Consider the following 15,233-nt stretch of genomic DNA (forward strand, 5'->3'; position numbering starts at 1 on the left):
ACGAAAGAATGGAAGTTGATGCACATGATTTGCTTTCACGGGCCACATAAAATAATGTGGCAGGCCAGATCTGCCCCCTCGGGCCTGAAGTTTGACGCGTGCTTTCCACCAATTTCACAACCTTATTTGTTTTATTGGTTACGAAGTAACATTTTAGATCACATGTATTACACTTAATAATCTATTAGTGTCATTAAGAAACAGAATCTCCTCTTTTTTAACGCAGCCCTTCAAAATAAAACTGAATATGCATGCTGTTACATAGTTTTGCAAAATGTTTATGTTTTCACGTTCTATACTGTATGTACATCCTCGACTGGTTGCCAGGAAATTGCAGTTTAAAAGCAACATTTTTATCTTTTTTTATTTGAGCTCTATTCAATTTTGTTTGATTTTAATGTCACTTTTTTTTTTTTTTATTCAACATTCAAATTTTGTTTGATGTGTAATTTGTATTCCATTTTATTCATTAGAATCATCTCTCAATATGATGTCAGAATCATGACAAGATTTGTATTTAGCGCCCACAAAGCATGGCACTGTGATGAAGGAGCGACATTTCAAGCCTCACCAAGTCAAGGAGATCCGACCCATCATCCACCAGGTAAGCTGAGTCCAGTTAGCAGTGTTTCAATTGCATTGATTTTAAGTAGACATATTAAGGATAGGGTGAGAATCTCACCCTATCCTTAATATGTCCGCTCCTCCTCCACATTGACATAAGCCAGTTGAGGCGGCTCGGAAACTCGAAACTAACCTGTATTGAGGAGGTGGCCATGTCTAATGCAAGTGAGTGACTGAAACCTCGATACTATGAACAACCGAGGGCGGAGCTAGGGCGTTGCGACTAGCCGAGGGGCTTCTACTTTGCCGAAGCAGAGCGCAGTGTGGGGAAAAAAGTGACAATAAAAAGCATTTTCACTCACCCAGGCAGCACTTCATACATTTTATACACTTCGGTGCGTGTGGCTATTTGTATGGTAGCTGTTAAAAAATCATTTTTCCACAATATGTCCACATTAACAGACACTATTTGTCAGCTTGCCATGGCTCTGGACCACCTTCAGGGTGCACGGACATCATGTTCATTAACCACCAGCAGCAGCCCTACCGTGTCAAAGTCATCGACTTTGGCCTGACGCACGATGTTGCAGATGCCAGACCGGGCTCGTACATTCAGAGCCGCCCCTACCGGTGATCTACTGGTTGATTCCAAGATTTCTTCTGGCGGTTTCCATGGGGGCCAACTTGACTTTGTCGATTCTCTGTCAGGTCGCCAGAGATCTTGGTGGGCGCGCCGTACAACGAGGCAATCGACATTTGGTTCATGGGCTGCGTGACTGCTTTTTTTGTACATGGGTACGCTGATTTTCCCTGGCAAGAATGACTACGAAATGGTAAAGAAGTCATGTATTTCAAGTTTATGAATACCAAGTCAAAGTCAAGTTTAACCTCGATGTCATCTTTCTTCAGACATCAGAATCTTACCAGCAAGAAACCGGAATTGGCGTCCAGACAGCCAAGAAGTGCAACTTAAGCTCTCTTGACGACCACCTACAAGTACGTAAAGTAAAGTAGTAAAAGCATCTAAAAAGTCTGAAAACAGTGAAAAGATTTAAAAAAAAAAAAAAGGCCTACAAATGGCCAATCTTCCTCACATTGTCTGTATTTTCACACGCGTCGTCTTTACTGACAAGCGAGGGAAGAGATGGGCTCAGGCGCTCATTAATAAAACTTTTATTCTCAGTCAGGAAATGCATTCGAGCCCCGGTGGCTGGAGCTCCTCTCAGACACAGGAAATGGCCGCTTGGCCAATAGCCAATCGTGCTATTTCAAAGGGAAGGGGGGTAGTGGTGGTGGTGGGGGGGGGGGGGGGGGGGGGGGGTGTTCATCCGGAGCCAATCAACCCGGCCTGGTCACTTAATGGATCAGTGTCTCGACTCATCTGCGCATCCACATATCAGCGGCAATTAGAGGGCGCGTGGGTGTGACCGGAGAAGCAGCTGGCAAAGTGTGAAAACGCCACTGAACGGACGCTCAAACCTGTTAGAATTCATTTCAAGACAAAAAAGATTAGAATCTGGTCATGCGCCGAGAATTTAGTCGGAAACTGTACAAAATGTCAAAGCCCAAAATAGAGAGTCCTGATGCTATAACCTGAACAAACCAAGATAAATAATTATACAGTATGTGCTATGAAGAAACGTCCTATAACATCACTTTGAAGAAACAAAAAGACTTGCTCGCACAGTGGTCACAGAGGCAAACCGCTTGTTTCAACTTGTTTTTGTTTTTGAAGTTAAACTGACATGTTAAGCAAGAGAATGAAACATTGTATATTTAAACACCAAGATGTTCAACCAAACTATATCATTTCCGCTAAGAAAATGTGCGAGCTTAATGTGAAATGCCATAGACGGGCTAACAGACATTAGCATCGATGTTAAGGTAATTATGAACCTTTAAACAAAAACAAGCATCAACAATACTCAGCGAAGGTTCCCTATATACTCCACATAGTGATTTGGATTTGCTACTTGTCCTTGTGTGTGAGATGGCCACTTGAGTGCACGTGCATGAAGTGGCTTGTATTCAGTGATGAGAGAGGGTGGGGGTCGAGAGGGAGGAGTGTGAGAGAGAGAGCGAGAGAGAGAGAGAGAGAGAGAGAGAGAGAAAGAGAGCGCATCTAGCCCTCAGAGTCATTCATCTCTGGAGAAGAGAGGTGGACGCTACAACAGGGCAGCAAGAGAGTTCTTTGTAAACAATTTGTGCCTTCCATCTCTTGACTGCTATGCATTTTCTTCTCCTACTTTTTCACCCGCTCCCGACCATGAAACTCGCGCCGCTTCCTCATCTCCGACTTGCTCGCTCGCCAGCATCCTCAGAAGGCACACACGCCGTGTGATTTTGAGAGGAAGAAGAAGGCAGTGGTGGTGGGGGAGGAGGTGACCTCAGGAGGACGCACAGGGATCCCAGCTCCGGGAAGAGGAGGAGGAGGAGGAGGAGGAGGAGGAAGAGTGCACATCCTGCTGATAGAGAGCATCTATGAAGCCTTTCTTTTCCTCCATGCACACGCACACGGACATTTACGATTGATTTTCCCATGAACTATGACAAGGACCTATTCAGCATTCAGCGTCCTGTGAAGTAAGTTACTATAGTTACCACAGACTCGTATAGTAAACATATTAGTTTACGTGAAGATCATTTGCATAAAAGTACAATAAGGACGAGCTGCACGTGTGCAAAATGGATCTCAATCCAATCAGAGGTAAGTGCACCCTTTCCAAAACTAGAGAAGTTTGTATATGCGTGGTGAGGACCAAAAATCAGATGCCCATATGGGTGTTCATACACTTTGTAGGGACAAAAGTTTGCTTAACCAGCCACATCATGGGGGATCCCAAAAATCACATTCTCCTAATGGAAGTGTTAATGTGCAGGTATTCACTCCTTCAGGAGGTCTAACGTCCGCTTACACTCTGGTTACTTCTTGAGGCGGGGGGACCAAAAATCACTGCTCATAATGGAAGATGTGTATGTTTTCTGGTATTAAGTACTGCAGGATGACAAAAGTCCGGTTATACTGGCACATCATGGAGTCGCTTGGCGATACAGGGACCATAAATCAGGAACCCCGTAAGGGAAATTTGTTTCAACGTGTATTCTGGTATTCACCATTGAATGACAACATTCTGGATACAGTGTCTCTTGTGGCATGGTGACCACAAATCACTCAGAATTTAATGGGGACAAATAAAACAGTAAGAATACGGTCCTTTACCTCTTAGCGCACGGAGACCAAAAATCACAGCCCCGATAATTGGAAGTGTGTGTATATATTCTGGTTATAATGTCGGCTTGTAGCGTGGGGACCAAACATCTGGTCGTATTACAGTAACACTATGGTTACCTCTTGAAGCAATGGGGCCGATAACTTGAGTTTTTGTATGTTTTCTGTTTTTTCTCACTAAATCTGGTTGGACAGTCATGTCTTAGTGTCGCTTTTAGCGTTTGGACCAAAAATCTGGTCACATTACAATAATGTCATGGTTACTGCTTTAAGCTTGGGGAGCAAAAATCACGGCCATGGTAACTGAAGCATTTGAATGTTTTGGGGTTTTTGTCACCAAGTCTGGTTACACAATCCCGTCACGGGGACCAAAAATCACGGCCCCCCCATAATGAAAGTGTTGTGTTTTGGGATAAACCATTTCATTGGGACAAATGTCTGGGAACAGAGTCACATCATAGTGTTGGATTCTAGCATGGGGAACAAAAATCTGGTCCTATAACAGTAATATGGTTACTTCTGGGAGCATGGGGACCAAATATCACAACCCCGTTAACTGAAGTTTGTCAATGTAGTCTGTTTTTTTATTTTGTCTTCAGGTGTGGTTACACAGTCTCATCATGGGGACCAAAAATCACACCCAACCTAATGCACATTTGTGTGTGTGTGTGTGTGTGTGTAAACGTGACCAGGATGCGCATGCAGGGTTTGCCATTGATTGTCCTCAAGGTCGGATGCAGAATGTCGATACCCATCTCCGCTGGGGTGGGCCCGCGATGGTGGGCCCGTGCATGATGGGATGTGAGTGATGTTCTGGGCGGGTGTGGGTTAGGAGGGGGAGTGAACGTGGATGATGGAGCGGAGAAGTGGTCGGAGGAATAACCAGCCACGGGATGGGAAGGGAGCTGTGGGGCGGAAGAGGGGATGAGGACAGAGGGAGCAAGGGAGGGGTAGGATGGCCGGACGTTGAAATGAATGAATGGATGAAGGAGAAAGGGAGGGAAGGGATGAATGGATTTATTTTTTTAACGCCACAGCAGAAGCACTAATGCTCCGACTAATGCACTGTACAACCACAGCGCTTCGGAGATATATGATTTGCACGAGAAGACAACTTTACTGAGTTAGATTTGCCTCACAATTCTGTACAAAAGTATTGGGACGCGCCTCTTAATCAATGAATTAATCAATCAGGGCTTTCATGGGCTTCTCCCATCAGGGGCCATTTCCTTCGAGTCCTATGAGCCATACTAAATACCATAACAATGGGGTTTTTCATCAAAGTCGATTGTCTATTTAATTGAAGCACATTTTTTTGTGTCCTAGGAACACCCGGAACATTGACCGGAAATGGCGGCTCCAAACCAAAATGAAAGACTTTCATTGTTGTTTTTTTTTGAGCACGGCTACTGAAACATTTTTTTCTCATAGTAGACAAACCTACTAAGTTTTATGTTGCTAAGTCAAACTGACTTCGGGGGGTGAATGAAAAAAAGAAAAATAAAAATTGCAGGCATGGCTACCAAACTGAAAAAGACAAGAAAATGACCATAAAATGGTGGCTCGATAGCAAAATGGCAGCCTTCTTGTATCCTTTACGGCACGGGTTCTTTTTTGTACGTCTACTCATGATAGACATGTACACCAAATTTCATGTTGCTAAGTGAAACTGGTCTCGGGGGCTGCATTTTCCCCAAATTCCAGGGTGTGCTACCAAGCCAATTTTGGAAGAAACCCCCAAAATAAAGTCCCAAAAGACCAAACCTGCAAATGTTCATAATATATTTTAAAAATTGCTTGTTGTTGCTTCATTCTTTTTATCAATTTATCATGGCCCCCAGAGGACTTTATCAAAACTGAAATGCTTCCCCCACCCCTGAGCTATGGGAACTTCCTCCCCAACTTTCCCTCAGACATCCTTTCATCATATTTATATTTAAAAATCATTAAGAGTGTTGTGATCCTTTGGTCATTGGCTGACCCTTTCCTTCCTGTGACCCCCTGCCCCCCTCCCCTCCTGGTCTTCAGTGTCTATTTCAGTCTGTCCGTCACGGTCAGATTCAGCACATCCGGTATCTCATCAAGTTTATTGTCATCCAATCCTGCTGCTGCTGCTCCCGGGAGGGCATTGAGAAAGGAAAGCCTCTGGGTCTTAGTGCCTAGTGTATACCATGGCCCATATAATATCCATCCATTTTCTGAGCCGCTTCTCCTCACTAGGGTCGCGGGGGTGCTGGAGCCTATCCCAGCTGTCATCGGGCAGGAGGCGGGGTACACCCTGAACTGGTTGCCAGCCAATCGCAGGGCACATAGGAACAAACAACCATTCGCACTCACAGTCATGCCTACGGGCAATTTAGAGTCTCCAATTCATGCATGTTTTTGGGATGTGGGAGGAAACCGGAGTGCCCGGAGAAAACCCACGCAGGCACGGGGAGAACATGCAAACTCCACACAGGCGGGGACGGGGATTGAACCCCGCACCTCAGAACTGTGAGGCTGACGCTCTAACCAGTCGGCCACCGTGCCGCCGGCCCATATAATATATGACAAAATGCTAATGCATGCATGATAATGGGGAGATGGGGGGGGGGGGGGGGGGGGGGGACTTTATGCAATGCTCTCGGTTGCACACCTGCTACACTAGATGGTCCAATGTCGAACATAAGGGCAACGTGTAGGCAGTTCATGTGACCACACCGGTGTGCATTTATCCTAGTAATGTAACCAAAAGAGTGTGGAAAGGTAGGCAATGACAAAAACCTGAAATCACTCATATTTTTCGTGCAGAACCTGGAAACAAATTCCCTTAATGTTCTTATTTGTGGTTTTTAATTGTGAGAAGTCAGTTTCGAGTACGGCGGCCAAAGTTAGCGCCACCGACAGGAAGGACGCAAGAGTTCGGCATTGGTGTGCACTCAACTCGGTGCTCTTCTTACGCATAGTCGTATTCTGCCACAAGATATGGTCTTAAACTCACTTTTTTTTGTTTTTGTTTACACTCGTAAGGCAGCACAATTTCAAAGTGGCGTTCTTATAGGCTGAAATGTGGACATTTTTAGGCAGACACAAATGACAGCACACAGCTGTTCGTTTTCGTGGGCTGTATGTTTGCAGGAATGCGAGACCAGGGAATTGTCGCCTTTTCTGAATGTGAAAAGCTTTTTGCTTTTTGTACAACTTTTAATGTTGAGCAAAAAATATATATATTTTGCCTCTGTGTGGGGCCACCGAGACGCCAAGAAATAAAAAGTAGCGAGCAGAATTTACCTCAATGCAACTGAATAAAAATGTTTCATCTCCACAAAAATACTGAAGTATGAATAAAAAGTATGTTGCCTTAAAACTACTGACAAGTACAATTACTCCACAACGTTACTTATGTAACTGTAATGCGCTACTGCCCACCTCTGCTTCAAACTTTGACTTGAAAAATTAGCTTGAATCCTTAACCCTAACTTGAAACCCTAACTAGCAACCCCAGCATGAAACCCTAAATTGGATTTGAGACTCTAATCCTAACCTGAAACCCCAACCCTGATTCGGAACCTAAACTCTAAATTGCAACTCGAACTTGAAACCCTAACCCTGACTTGAAACTTGAAACCTAATTTGATACCCTAACCCTAAATTGAACCCCTAACCCACCTTGAAACCCTGACTTGAAACTTTAACTTGAATCCCTAACCCTAATTTGCCACCCCCACTTTATTTTGGATCCTCAATCCCTAACCTAATTTGAATGGGGGCCTTCGAAATTGGTGGTTAGTCTCCTCAGGATGTCTTCTTCAACTTGTAAAGTTGATAAATGTGTTGACCTACGGATGCATCACACTTGAACTAATATTCTCTTCTTGGAGATTATACAGTATGTGCGAAGAAGTGCCCCCCCCCCCCCCCCCTCACTTGCAGTAGCTTTTTTTAAAATAGCTTGGTTGCTTGCATGAGGTCATCGCGGAGAGAGCTTGCTCGGTCCATTAAAAAGCCCCATCGACCGTCAGCGGAAGTCAAAGGAAGAAACGCATTTCGACCTTGAGCGAGCATGTTTTTTTCGACGGAGGTAGATAGCCAAATTTGTCATACAAATCTTGGATAGGATTACATGGCTGGTGTACCTAATAAAGTGACCCAAGAGTCCTCAAAAATTGCTTCTGTGGAAATGAGTGGCTCACAGTGCATCCTTTTGTGTGTGTGTGCGTGTGTGTGTGCGCACGCGTGTGTGGTGGTGCACCCGTCCCATCAAACTGATACTCCCCCTGCACCTTGCAACAATGGCCTTGCTCAGGTTACTGCAATATTAACAACAGGGTCTCCGTTAAGGTTTTCCGCAGCCACGTTTTCACTTTTATCACCTCGGTTCAGAGGTGGCAAAAGTTTTTAGAAATTTAGGCTGCTGCTTACATTTAGGCAACTGCGAGCACAAGCCATTTGCTACTGCACACCATATCAAAAACATTTCCCATAGATTTGGAAAAAATGCAAAATTAGCTAGTGATGACGAAAATAAACAAAAACAAAAAAACACATGTATTTTTTGAACGGTAATAGCTGGTGTCATGTAATGTGAGAAGGGAGGCTTGTATGGAAAGCCGTTTGAGCATTTATTCCATTTCCTTGACATCCAGCTTTAGGTCTATGGACTTGTATGCTCTTCGTCATCACTAGTAAGACAATTCAGTCCACGACTAGAACATACTAGTGGTGCTTTTTCCACTACTGCATGACATTTCTGCACACTAGTTAGACAAAGTTGCCGTACTAGTTGCACAACTAAATGAGTGAAATGTAGTGAGGCAAAACTCATCTACGTAGTAGGAGTTAACAGAATTATGTAAACACATCTGGCTGTATTTTTTTTTTAGCTTGCTTGCTAGTTAGTTTGTTAGCTAGCTAGTAAATTACCAGAATTACCATATGTAAAAAGATCCGACTGTGTATTTATTTGGCTTGGTCACCAGTTAGTTAATTAGTTAGCTTGTTAGGTAAATAGTGGCCAGAATTATGTAAAAACATCTGGCTGTATGGTTATTTAGCTTGCTTGCTGGTAAATTAATTTGTTTCTTACTTAGCTTGTTACTAGCACTAGGCCGACTAGTGAAGTGCTGCACCAAAGATTTGTAGTGCAGTGACATTATATAAAGTTCTACTAGTTAATATGTAGCACTTCACTAGTAGGTCTAGACTTGCTTGTATTGCTACTGTAAAGGAGGGTTAGTGCGATGTTTAGCATTTATTGTGTGGTTGGCCAGCATTTTTTGGCTTAACGGCCAAAAGTTCCTCTGAGGCGAGCATCGTCTTTAATGCGAGACTTCCGCCTTTTTCCTTATCTGCTTATCCATTCATCTGGCGCTTTTATTCAATTGACTACTTTGCTGCCCGTGCATTTCCTGCATTTCCCGAGCATCCATGTAACATCTTTACAGCTAATTTATGCAGGGACACAAGGCCTTCTTTGCTGGCCTAAATGCGATCAAAAGCACTGACCGACATTTACAACCTAAATTCTAATATTTGTTTTGTGAAATTATATTAATTTATTCTCGTCTTATTTTTTGTTCCTTTTTTTGTCATTTCATGTATATGTGTCCTGGATTTCGTAGCGTTAGTTTGTTAGTTGGTTAGCTTGTGAGCTATATAGTTTGCAGAATAGCTAGCTAGTTAGCTAGATAATTAGCAGAATTATGCCCAAACATCTAACTGTACAGTTATTCAGCTTGGTCCAAGTTAGCTATAATTAGTCAGCTAGTTTGTAAGTTAGGTTGGTAGCTAAGTAGTTAGCAGAATCACATGAAAACATCTGGCTGTATAGTTATTTACCGAACTCACTGGTTAGTTATTTAGCTAGATAGTTAATCAGCGAGATAGCAGAATTAAAAAAAAAAGCTGACTGTAATTATTTAGCTTGCGTCCTATTTTGTTAGTTTTGTAGTTATCAGAATTATAAAAAAATATCTTATTGTGTAGTTATATTCAGCTTGCTCACAAATTAGATTAGGCAAAAACTTCTGACTGCATTTTGTGACTACAGCTACGTTGTATTAGCACCAGCTCATCAACTAACCAGCATTCTTGTTGTGTGACTTCTGTATTGGCAGGTTTATCTGATGTCCCGTGAGAGTCAGCCTGGTGCTGCCAATCCTGGTGCCAACCATCCTGGTACCGCCAACTGTGGGTCTCTGACATGGACCCCGCTCATTCCTTTAGGATGGAGATGGACGGGCTGGACCTCCAGCAAGTCCCGGTGTTGTCGCTTGACCAGATCCGTGCCATCCGGACCCAAAACGACTACGTGGACCGGCCGGTGGCGCTGGAACTGGCGTCCCAGTCTGGATTTTTCTATGCCCACGACGAACGCCACCCGCATGGAATATACTCGCAGCACCCTCAGCCGCCCCGCCACACTGCCCTGCCCCGCAGCCAAAGTCAGCAGCACACCCACATCTCCCGTCTCAGCCGCTCTAGTACCGTGAGCTCCTCCATGTCCCGGACCAGTGCCGGCTCTGACCAGAGGCTTCTAGCAGGCTTGACACCCTCGCACTCCGGCTTGGCTTCGGTGGTGCGCACCCAACCGAAAGGGGAGCTCAAGCACGATGCTTCCCTGAGCAAAATCCTGGCCGAGGACGAGCTGTGCCGGCACCAGTTCATCTGCGAGCGCTGCGCTCGCTGCAAGTGCCACGAGTGCTGCACCCCGCGCCGACTGCCTTCCTGCTGGGCCTGTGGGCAGCGGTGCCTGTGCTCGGCCGAGAGCATGGTGGAATACGGCACCTGCCTGTGCTGCGTCAAAGGCCTCTTCTACCACTGCTCTGCGCAGGATGACGAGGACAACTGCGCTGACCAGCCGTGCTCCTGCTCCCCGACCCATGCCCTGGCCCGCTGGGGCACCATGGGCCTCCTGGCTGTCTGCCTGCCCTGTCTCTGCTGCTACCCCCCTGCCCGGCTGTGCCTCGCCCTGTGCCGCTGCGCCCATGACCGGGCCACGCGACCCGGCTGCAGGTGCAGCAACACCAACACTGTGTGTCGCAAGATCTCCGCCTCTAACCCCAACCCGGGTCATCCCTCTGTGAGCAAGGCTGTGGAGAAGTCGCTATGACAGACCTGGATTGGTGGCAACAAGACGCCAACCTTACTAGTGCTCACCTACCTTGTATGCATCCACCTGTTCTACAGCTCGGGAGGGACCAAAAGCTTTACTGTGCCTGTTCGCCTTGGAAACTACAAGCTCAACCTGAAGAAGAACTGAACTGAACTCGCCTTCCTTCTTCTGCCTAATCGGGATGTCTAAAACGTATTTATTTATTAACAGACCGGCTACTGACACCCGGACCAGGGACTTGATCAGGAACTCATGGTTCTACCGCAACCAATTACGGGATATAGACGCTTCCACTAAAGGTCTAAAGGCCAAGAAACCAATGATTTAAACATGACGACATTTGCAGCACATCTGGAACAATTTGACACTCACAAAAAAGGGACCACACACTGTCTGAATTGAATCTCAATGCCATTAAGCTCATTTGTATGAGGTGGACTCACAGTACTGCGCAAACGTTGTAGGCCACAGAGGCAGATTGTATTTGGGTTAGGTTGTAGGCAACTTTATGATTCCTGGAGGATCAGACGGTAGATTCTGGGACTTTTAACTAGATCCTCTGCCAAAAGCAATGGGTTCTACGTGCCACCCTCAGAAAATCTCATAGAAATCGCTTCTAACTGAATATGTCCTTGAGAGAAGTCACCGGTGGTATCTTCAGACATGTGCAAGTACATTTGCAGCTCATCTGGAGAACTTTTAACACCCCTCATAAAAGGGACCACACACTGTCTGAATGAAATCTCAATGCCATTAAGCCGATTTATACGAGGTGGACGCAAAATACTGTGCAGAAGTCATGAGCCACCAAGACAAATCATATTTGAGTTAGCTTGCAGGCAACCTGCTTGCACCTGAAGGATCAGATGGTCGATTCAGGGACTTTGAAATGTATCTTCCACTAAAATCTAATGGGTTCAACGTGCCACCTCTCTAGGAAATCTCATAGAAATGCCTTCTAACTAAATCTGTCCTCATACGAAGTCATTGGTGGCAGCCTCACTTCTGTGCAGTACTTTTGCAGCACCTCTGGAACCCTTTGACACCCCAAAAAAAAGGACAGTACTGCGCTGAAGTTGTGGAACACCGAGGTGATTTGTATTTGGGTTAGCTCGTGGGCGACTTCCTGGTTCCTGGTTGTGGGACCTTACCCTCTCTTGAAATGCTTGAAATCTGTCTTTTTTTATAAAGTCACAGTCATTGGTGGTGGCCTCAGACTTTTGCATAGTACATTTGCAGCACCCCTAAAACACATTGATCCCACAAAGGGGGACCACACACTGTCTGAATTCCATTAAGCTCATTTGTTTTAGATGGATGTACGGTACTGCGCCAAAGTCGCTGGCAACCTCCTGGTTCCTGAAGGACCAGATGATGGATTCTGGGAATGTACACAAACTTTTAAGATCTTCCACCCATAAAACAACGGGTTCCGTGCACCACCCCTCTAGAAAAATCTAATAGAAATGACATAATATATACTGTCCATCCATCCATCAATTTTCCGAACACCTTATCCTCACAAGGGTCACGCTACTGCTGGAGTCTATCCCAGCTGTCATCGGGCAGGAGGCGGGGTACACCCTGAACTGGTTGCCAGCCAATCGCAGGGCACATACAAACAAACAACCATTCACACTCACATTCACACCTACGGGCAATTTAGAGTCTTCAATCAACCTACCATGCATGTTTTTGGGATGTGGGAGGAAACCGGAGTGCCCGGAGAAAACCTGGGGGAGAACATGCAAACTCCACACAGGCGGGGCCGGGGATTGAACCCCGGTCCTCAGAACTGTGAGGCAGACGCTCTAACCAGTCGCACAGCGTGCCGCCAATATATAATATATATAATTATAATATATGCCTTGGTGGTAGCCTCAGACTTTTTGCGCAAAAGTTGTGGACCACCTAGGTATAAATTGTAATTGGGTTAGCTTGAAGGTGACTTCCTGGTTCCTGGGGGATCAGATGGTGGATTCTGGGACCATATTCACACTTTTAACTAGATCCTCCACCAAACACCAATGGGTTTTATGGACCACCCCTCTAGAAAATCTCGTAGAAATGCTTGGAATCTGTTGTACAAAATCACAGGCATTGGTGTTGGCCTCAGACGTTTGCGCAGTACCGTACAATGTTTTAAACGGTGGGTTATTCAACAACCGGGTGGGCCGGGTGGGCATTTGTCCATCCAGTCTGTCTGTGTGCGTGTGTGTGTATGTGTGAAGAAAAAGAAGGAGTTGTCTTTTGTCTTATTTTTAGCCTCGCTGCTTAATCTTTGCACTGGTCCGGTCGGGTTTCTCGGTCTGTCGCCAAGCTCCCTGGTTGGGCCGCCGCCCAAACCCCGGTTCCCCTCGCATCTCCTGCCTCCTCTCATTCACCAGTTTATCCTCCTATCCCGCCGGCCGCGCCCGCCTCTCCTCTTTCGCTGGCCGGTGGGCTAAAAGCCTCCCGTCGAGAGTTGATCAGACGGGCAATTATCTCTGTGATTGCTCTTAATGGGCCAGATGAGAACGCAGGACGGAGTTGCGGTGTTTTGGCGGACGGAGAAGAAGGCGGGACGGAGGGAAAAAAAGGATGAGGCTCGGATTTCCAGACGTGTGCATGTGTGTGCATGTTTTCAAGCGAACGTGCGTGTGTGATTTTGGGATACATGGAAACAACACTGACGCGTTAAAACCTTCCTTTGCGATTATATTTTTATATGCAGATATGAGCTAACGGTGTTGAAATTATTATTTTTTTTTACTGCGCTTCCATGACAATAGTTGTCAATTCAGGAACTTTTGGGGCCAGGAAGATCGACAAAAACAATCAAAAAATGATGCACAAGGATTTCGTAGGATAGTGTACAAAATGTCTTTCAGCATAGAGGGCCAAAAACGTTATATTTTGTGGTAAAAAAAAATTAATTAAAAATTATAATAAATACAAGAGTTGAGAAATCATTTTAAAAGCAAATATTACAATAAAAAAGTTGTATTACAAGAATAAAGTTGTAAAAAAAATTAATGCTCCCAAAATAAAGTGGTGATATTACAATTTAAAAAAAGTTGTAATATGACGATTAAAAAGTTGCGATGTTTTGGGAATACAACTGTAATATTATGAATAAAAAGGATCAAAAAAGTTATCTTATGAGAATAAATTATTATAATTCCGTGAATGATGTAATACATTTACATGACAAATGTAATTTTACGAGAATAACGCTTGCTTGCTTATGTTTGTCCTTGTACTATTCCGACGGTATCATATTTATTCTCGTAATGTTTTGACTTCATTTTTGTAAAAGTATCATATTTTTCATGTAATTAAAAAAAAAAATTCTGGTAATGACACAACTTTATTCTCGTAATATGACAACTTTTTAACGTAATATTTGAAATGATTATTATTATTTTTTTTAGATTCTGCTGTGGATTTGCGGTGCATTTTTCTTTCACAACAAATCCTACTAAATTCTTGCAAGACTAGACCAAAAAGTTATGCAAAGTCGTCAAGGAGATCGTTTTGAACTGTTACGTGACTGCTCATGTTCGCGAAGAGCCTTTTATTGGACTGAAAATGAAACTTGAATTTATTTTTGGATGTGCGCCGAGAGGTACGTGTTATATATTTATTTGTTTCACATTGTATGAATCAAACAGATTACATGAAGGGGCATTTCTGTTGTTTATTTTTGGTTTGCATTGGTGGCTAACGTTAGCTTGCTGCCTCAACAGTGGGGGTGGGCAACCTTTTTCTAATCAGGGGCCATTTCAGCCCTCCAAGGGCTACATATATGGATACAAATAGAATAAAGTGAGTCATATTATTATGTATTTTGAGATTTTCTTTTTTTTTTTTTTTTTTTTTTTTTTTTAATAAGTTTCTTTGATGTTTTTCTTTTTTGCATGGTGGGCTGGACCAGATGCCCTTGTGGCTGCCTTAGGTTGCCCACCCCTCATTCACACAGTATAACCACTACACAAGCTTTTGGCACTTGTTTGTTTGTTGTAGAGCAATTTAAGGAGAGGAGAGTATATATATATATATATATATATATATATATATATATATATATATATATAGTCTTTTCGAAAAGTTGATTTTTATTATAATTATTATGATGATACAGTATATGAACAGTGCACGTTTCTTTGCCAATGTGGTGTCATTGGTTATTTATTTACAGGTTAATCGACACCATGGAGTACAGTACGAGATTACGAGCGTGCTTGTTGTTTGTATTTTGGTTGTCGTTGTTTTTCTGGCTATGTGGTGTGGCTGCTGATGACGATCCAATAAAAAGGAGCTTTCCAAACATCAACAAACATCTGTGTCTGTTTTTAACGAGTGGGG

General features: G+C 44.0%; 1 protein-coding gene across 2 annotated transcripts; it reads left to right on the top strand.

The window, feature by feature from the left end:
• Nucleotides 1-1,989: 1,989 nt before the first annotated feature.
• Nucleotides 1,990-14,770, top strand: LOC133467542 (protein sprouty homolog 3). 2 transcript variants are annotated; one of them, XM_061752519.1, is made up of 2 exons: nt 1,990-3,147; nt 9,889-14,770. In XM_061752519.1, exon 2 carries the CDS (start codon nt 9,975-9,977, stop codon nt 10,881-10,883), a length of 909 nt encoding a protein of 302 aa, XP_061608503.1. In that variant the 5' UTR covers nt 1,990-3,147; nt 9,889-9,974; the 3' UTR covers nt 10,884-14,770. The 2 variants fall into 2 exon arrangements, with proteins under 2 accessions (XP_061608503.1, XP_061608502.1); XM_061752518.1 differs by having other exon boundaries at nt 1,991-3,271.
• The last annotated feature ends 463 nt before the right edge of the window (nt 14,771-15,233 follow it).

Source organism: Phyllopteryx taeniolatus, chromosome 17, assembly GCF_024500385.1.
Source record: "Phyllopteryx taeniolatus isolate TA_2022b chromosome 17, UOR_Ptae_1.2, whole genome shotgun sequence".
Classification (NCBI taxonomy): Eukaryota; Metazoa; Chordata; class Actinopteri; order Syngnathiformes; family Syngnathidae; genus Phyllopteryx; species Phyllopteryx taeniolatus.

What these genes read in the sequence shown, in the direction of transcription:
- LOC133467542 (XM_061752519.1), top strand. Translation starts at nt 9,975, where the DNA reads ATGGACCCCGCTCATTCCTTTAGGATGGAGATGGACGGGCTGGACCTC.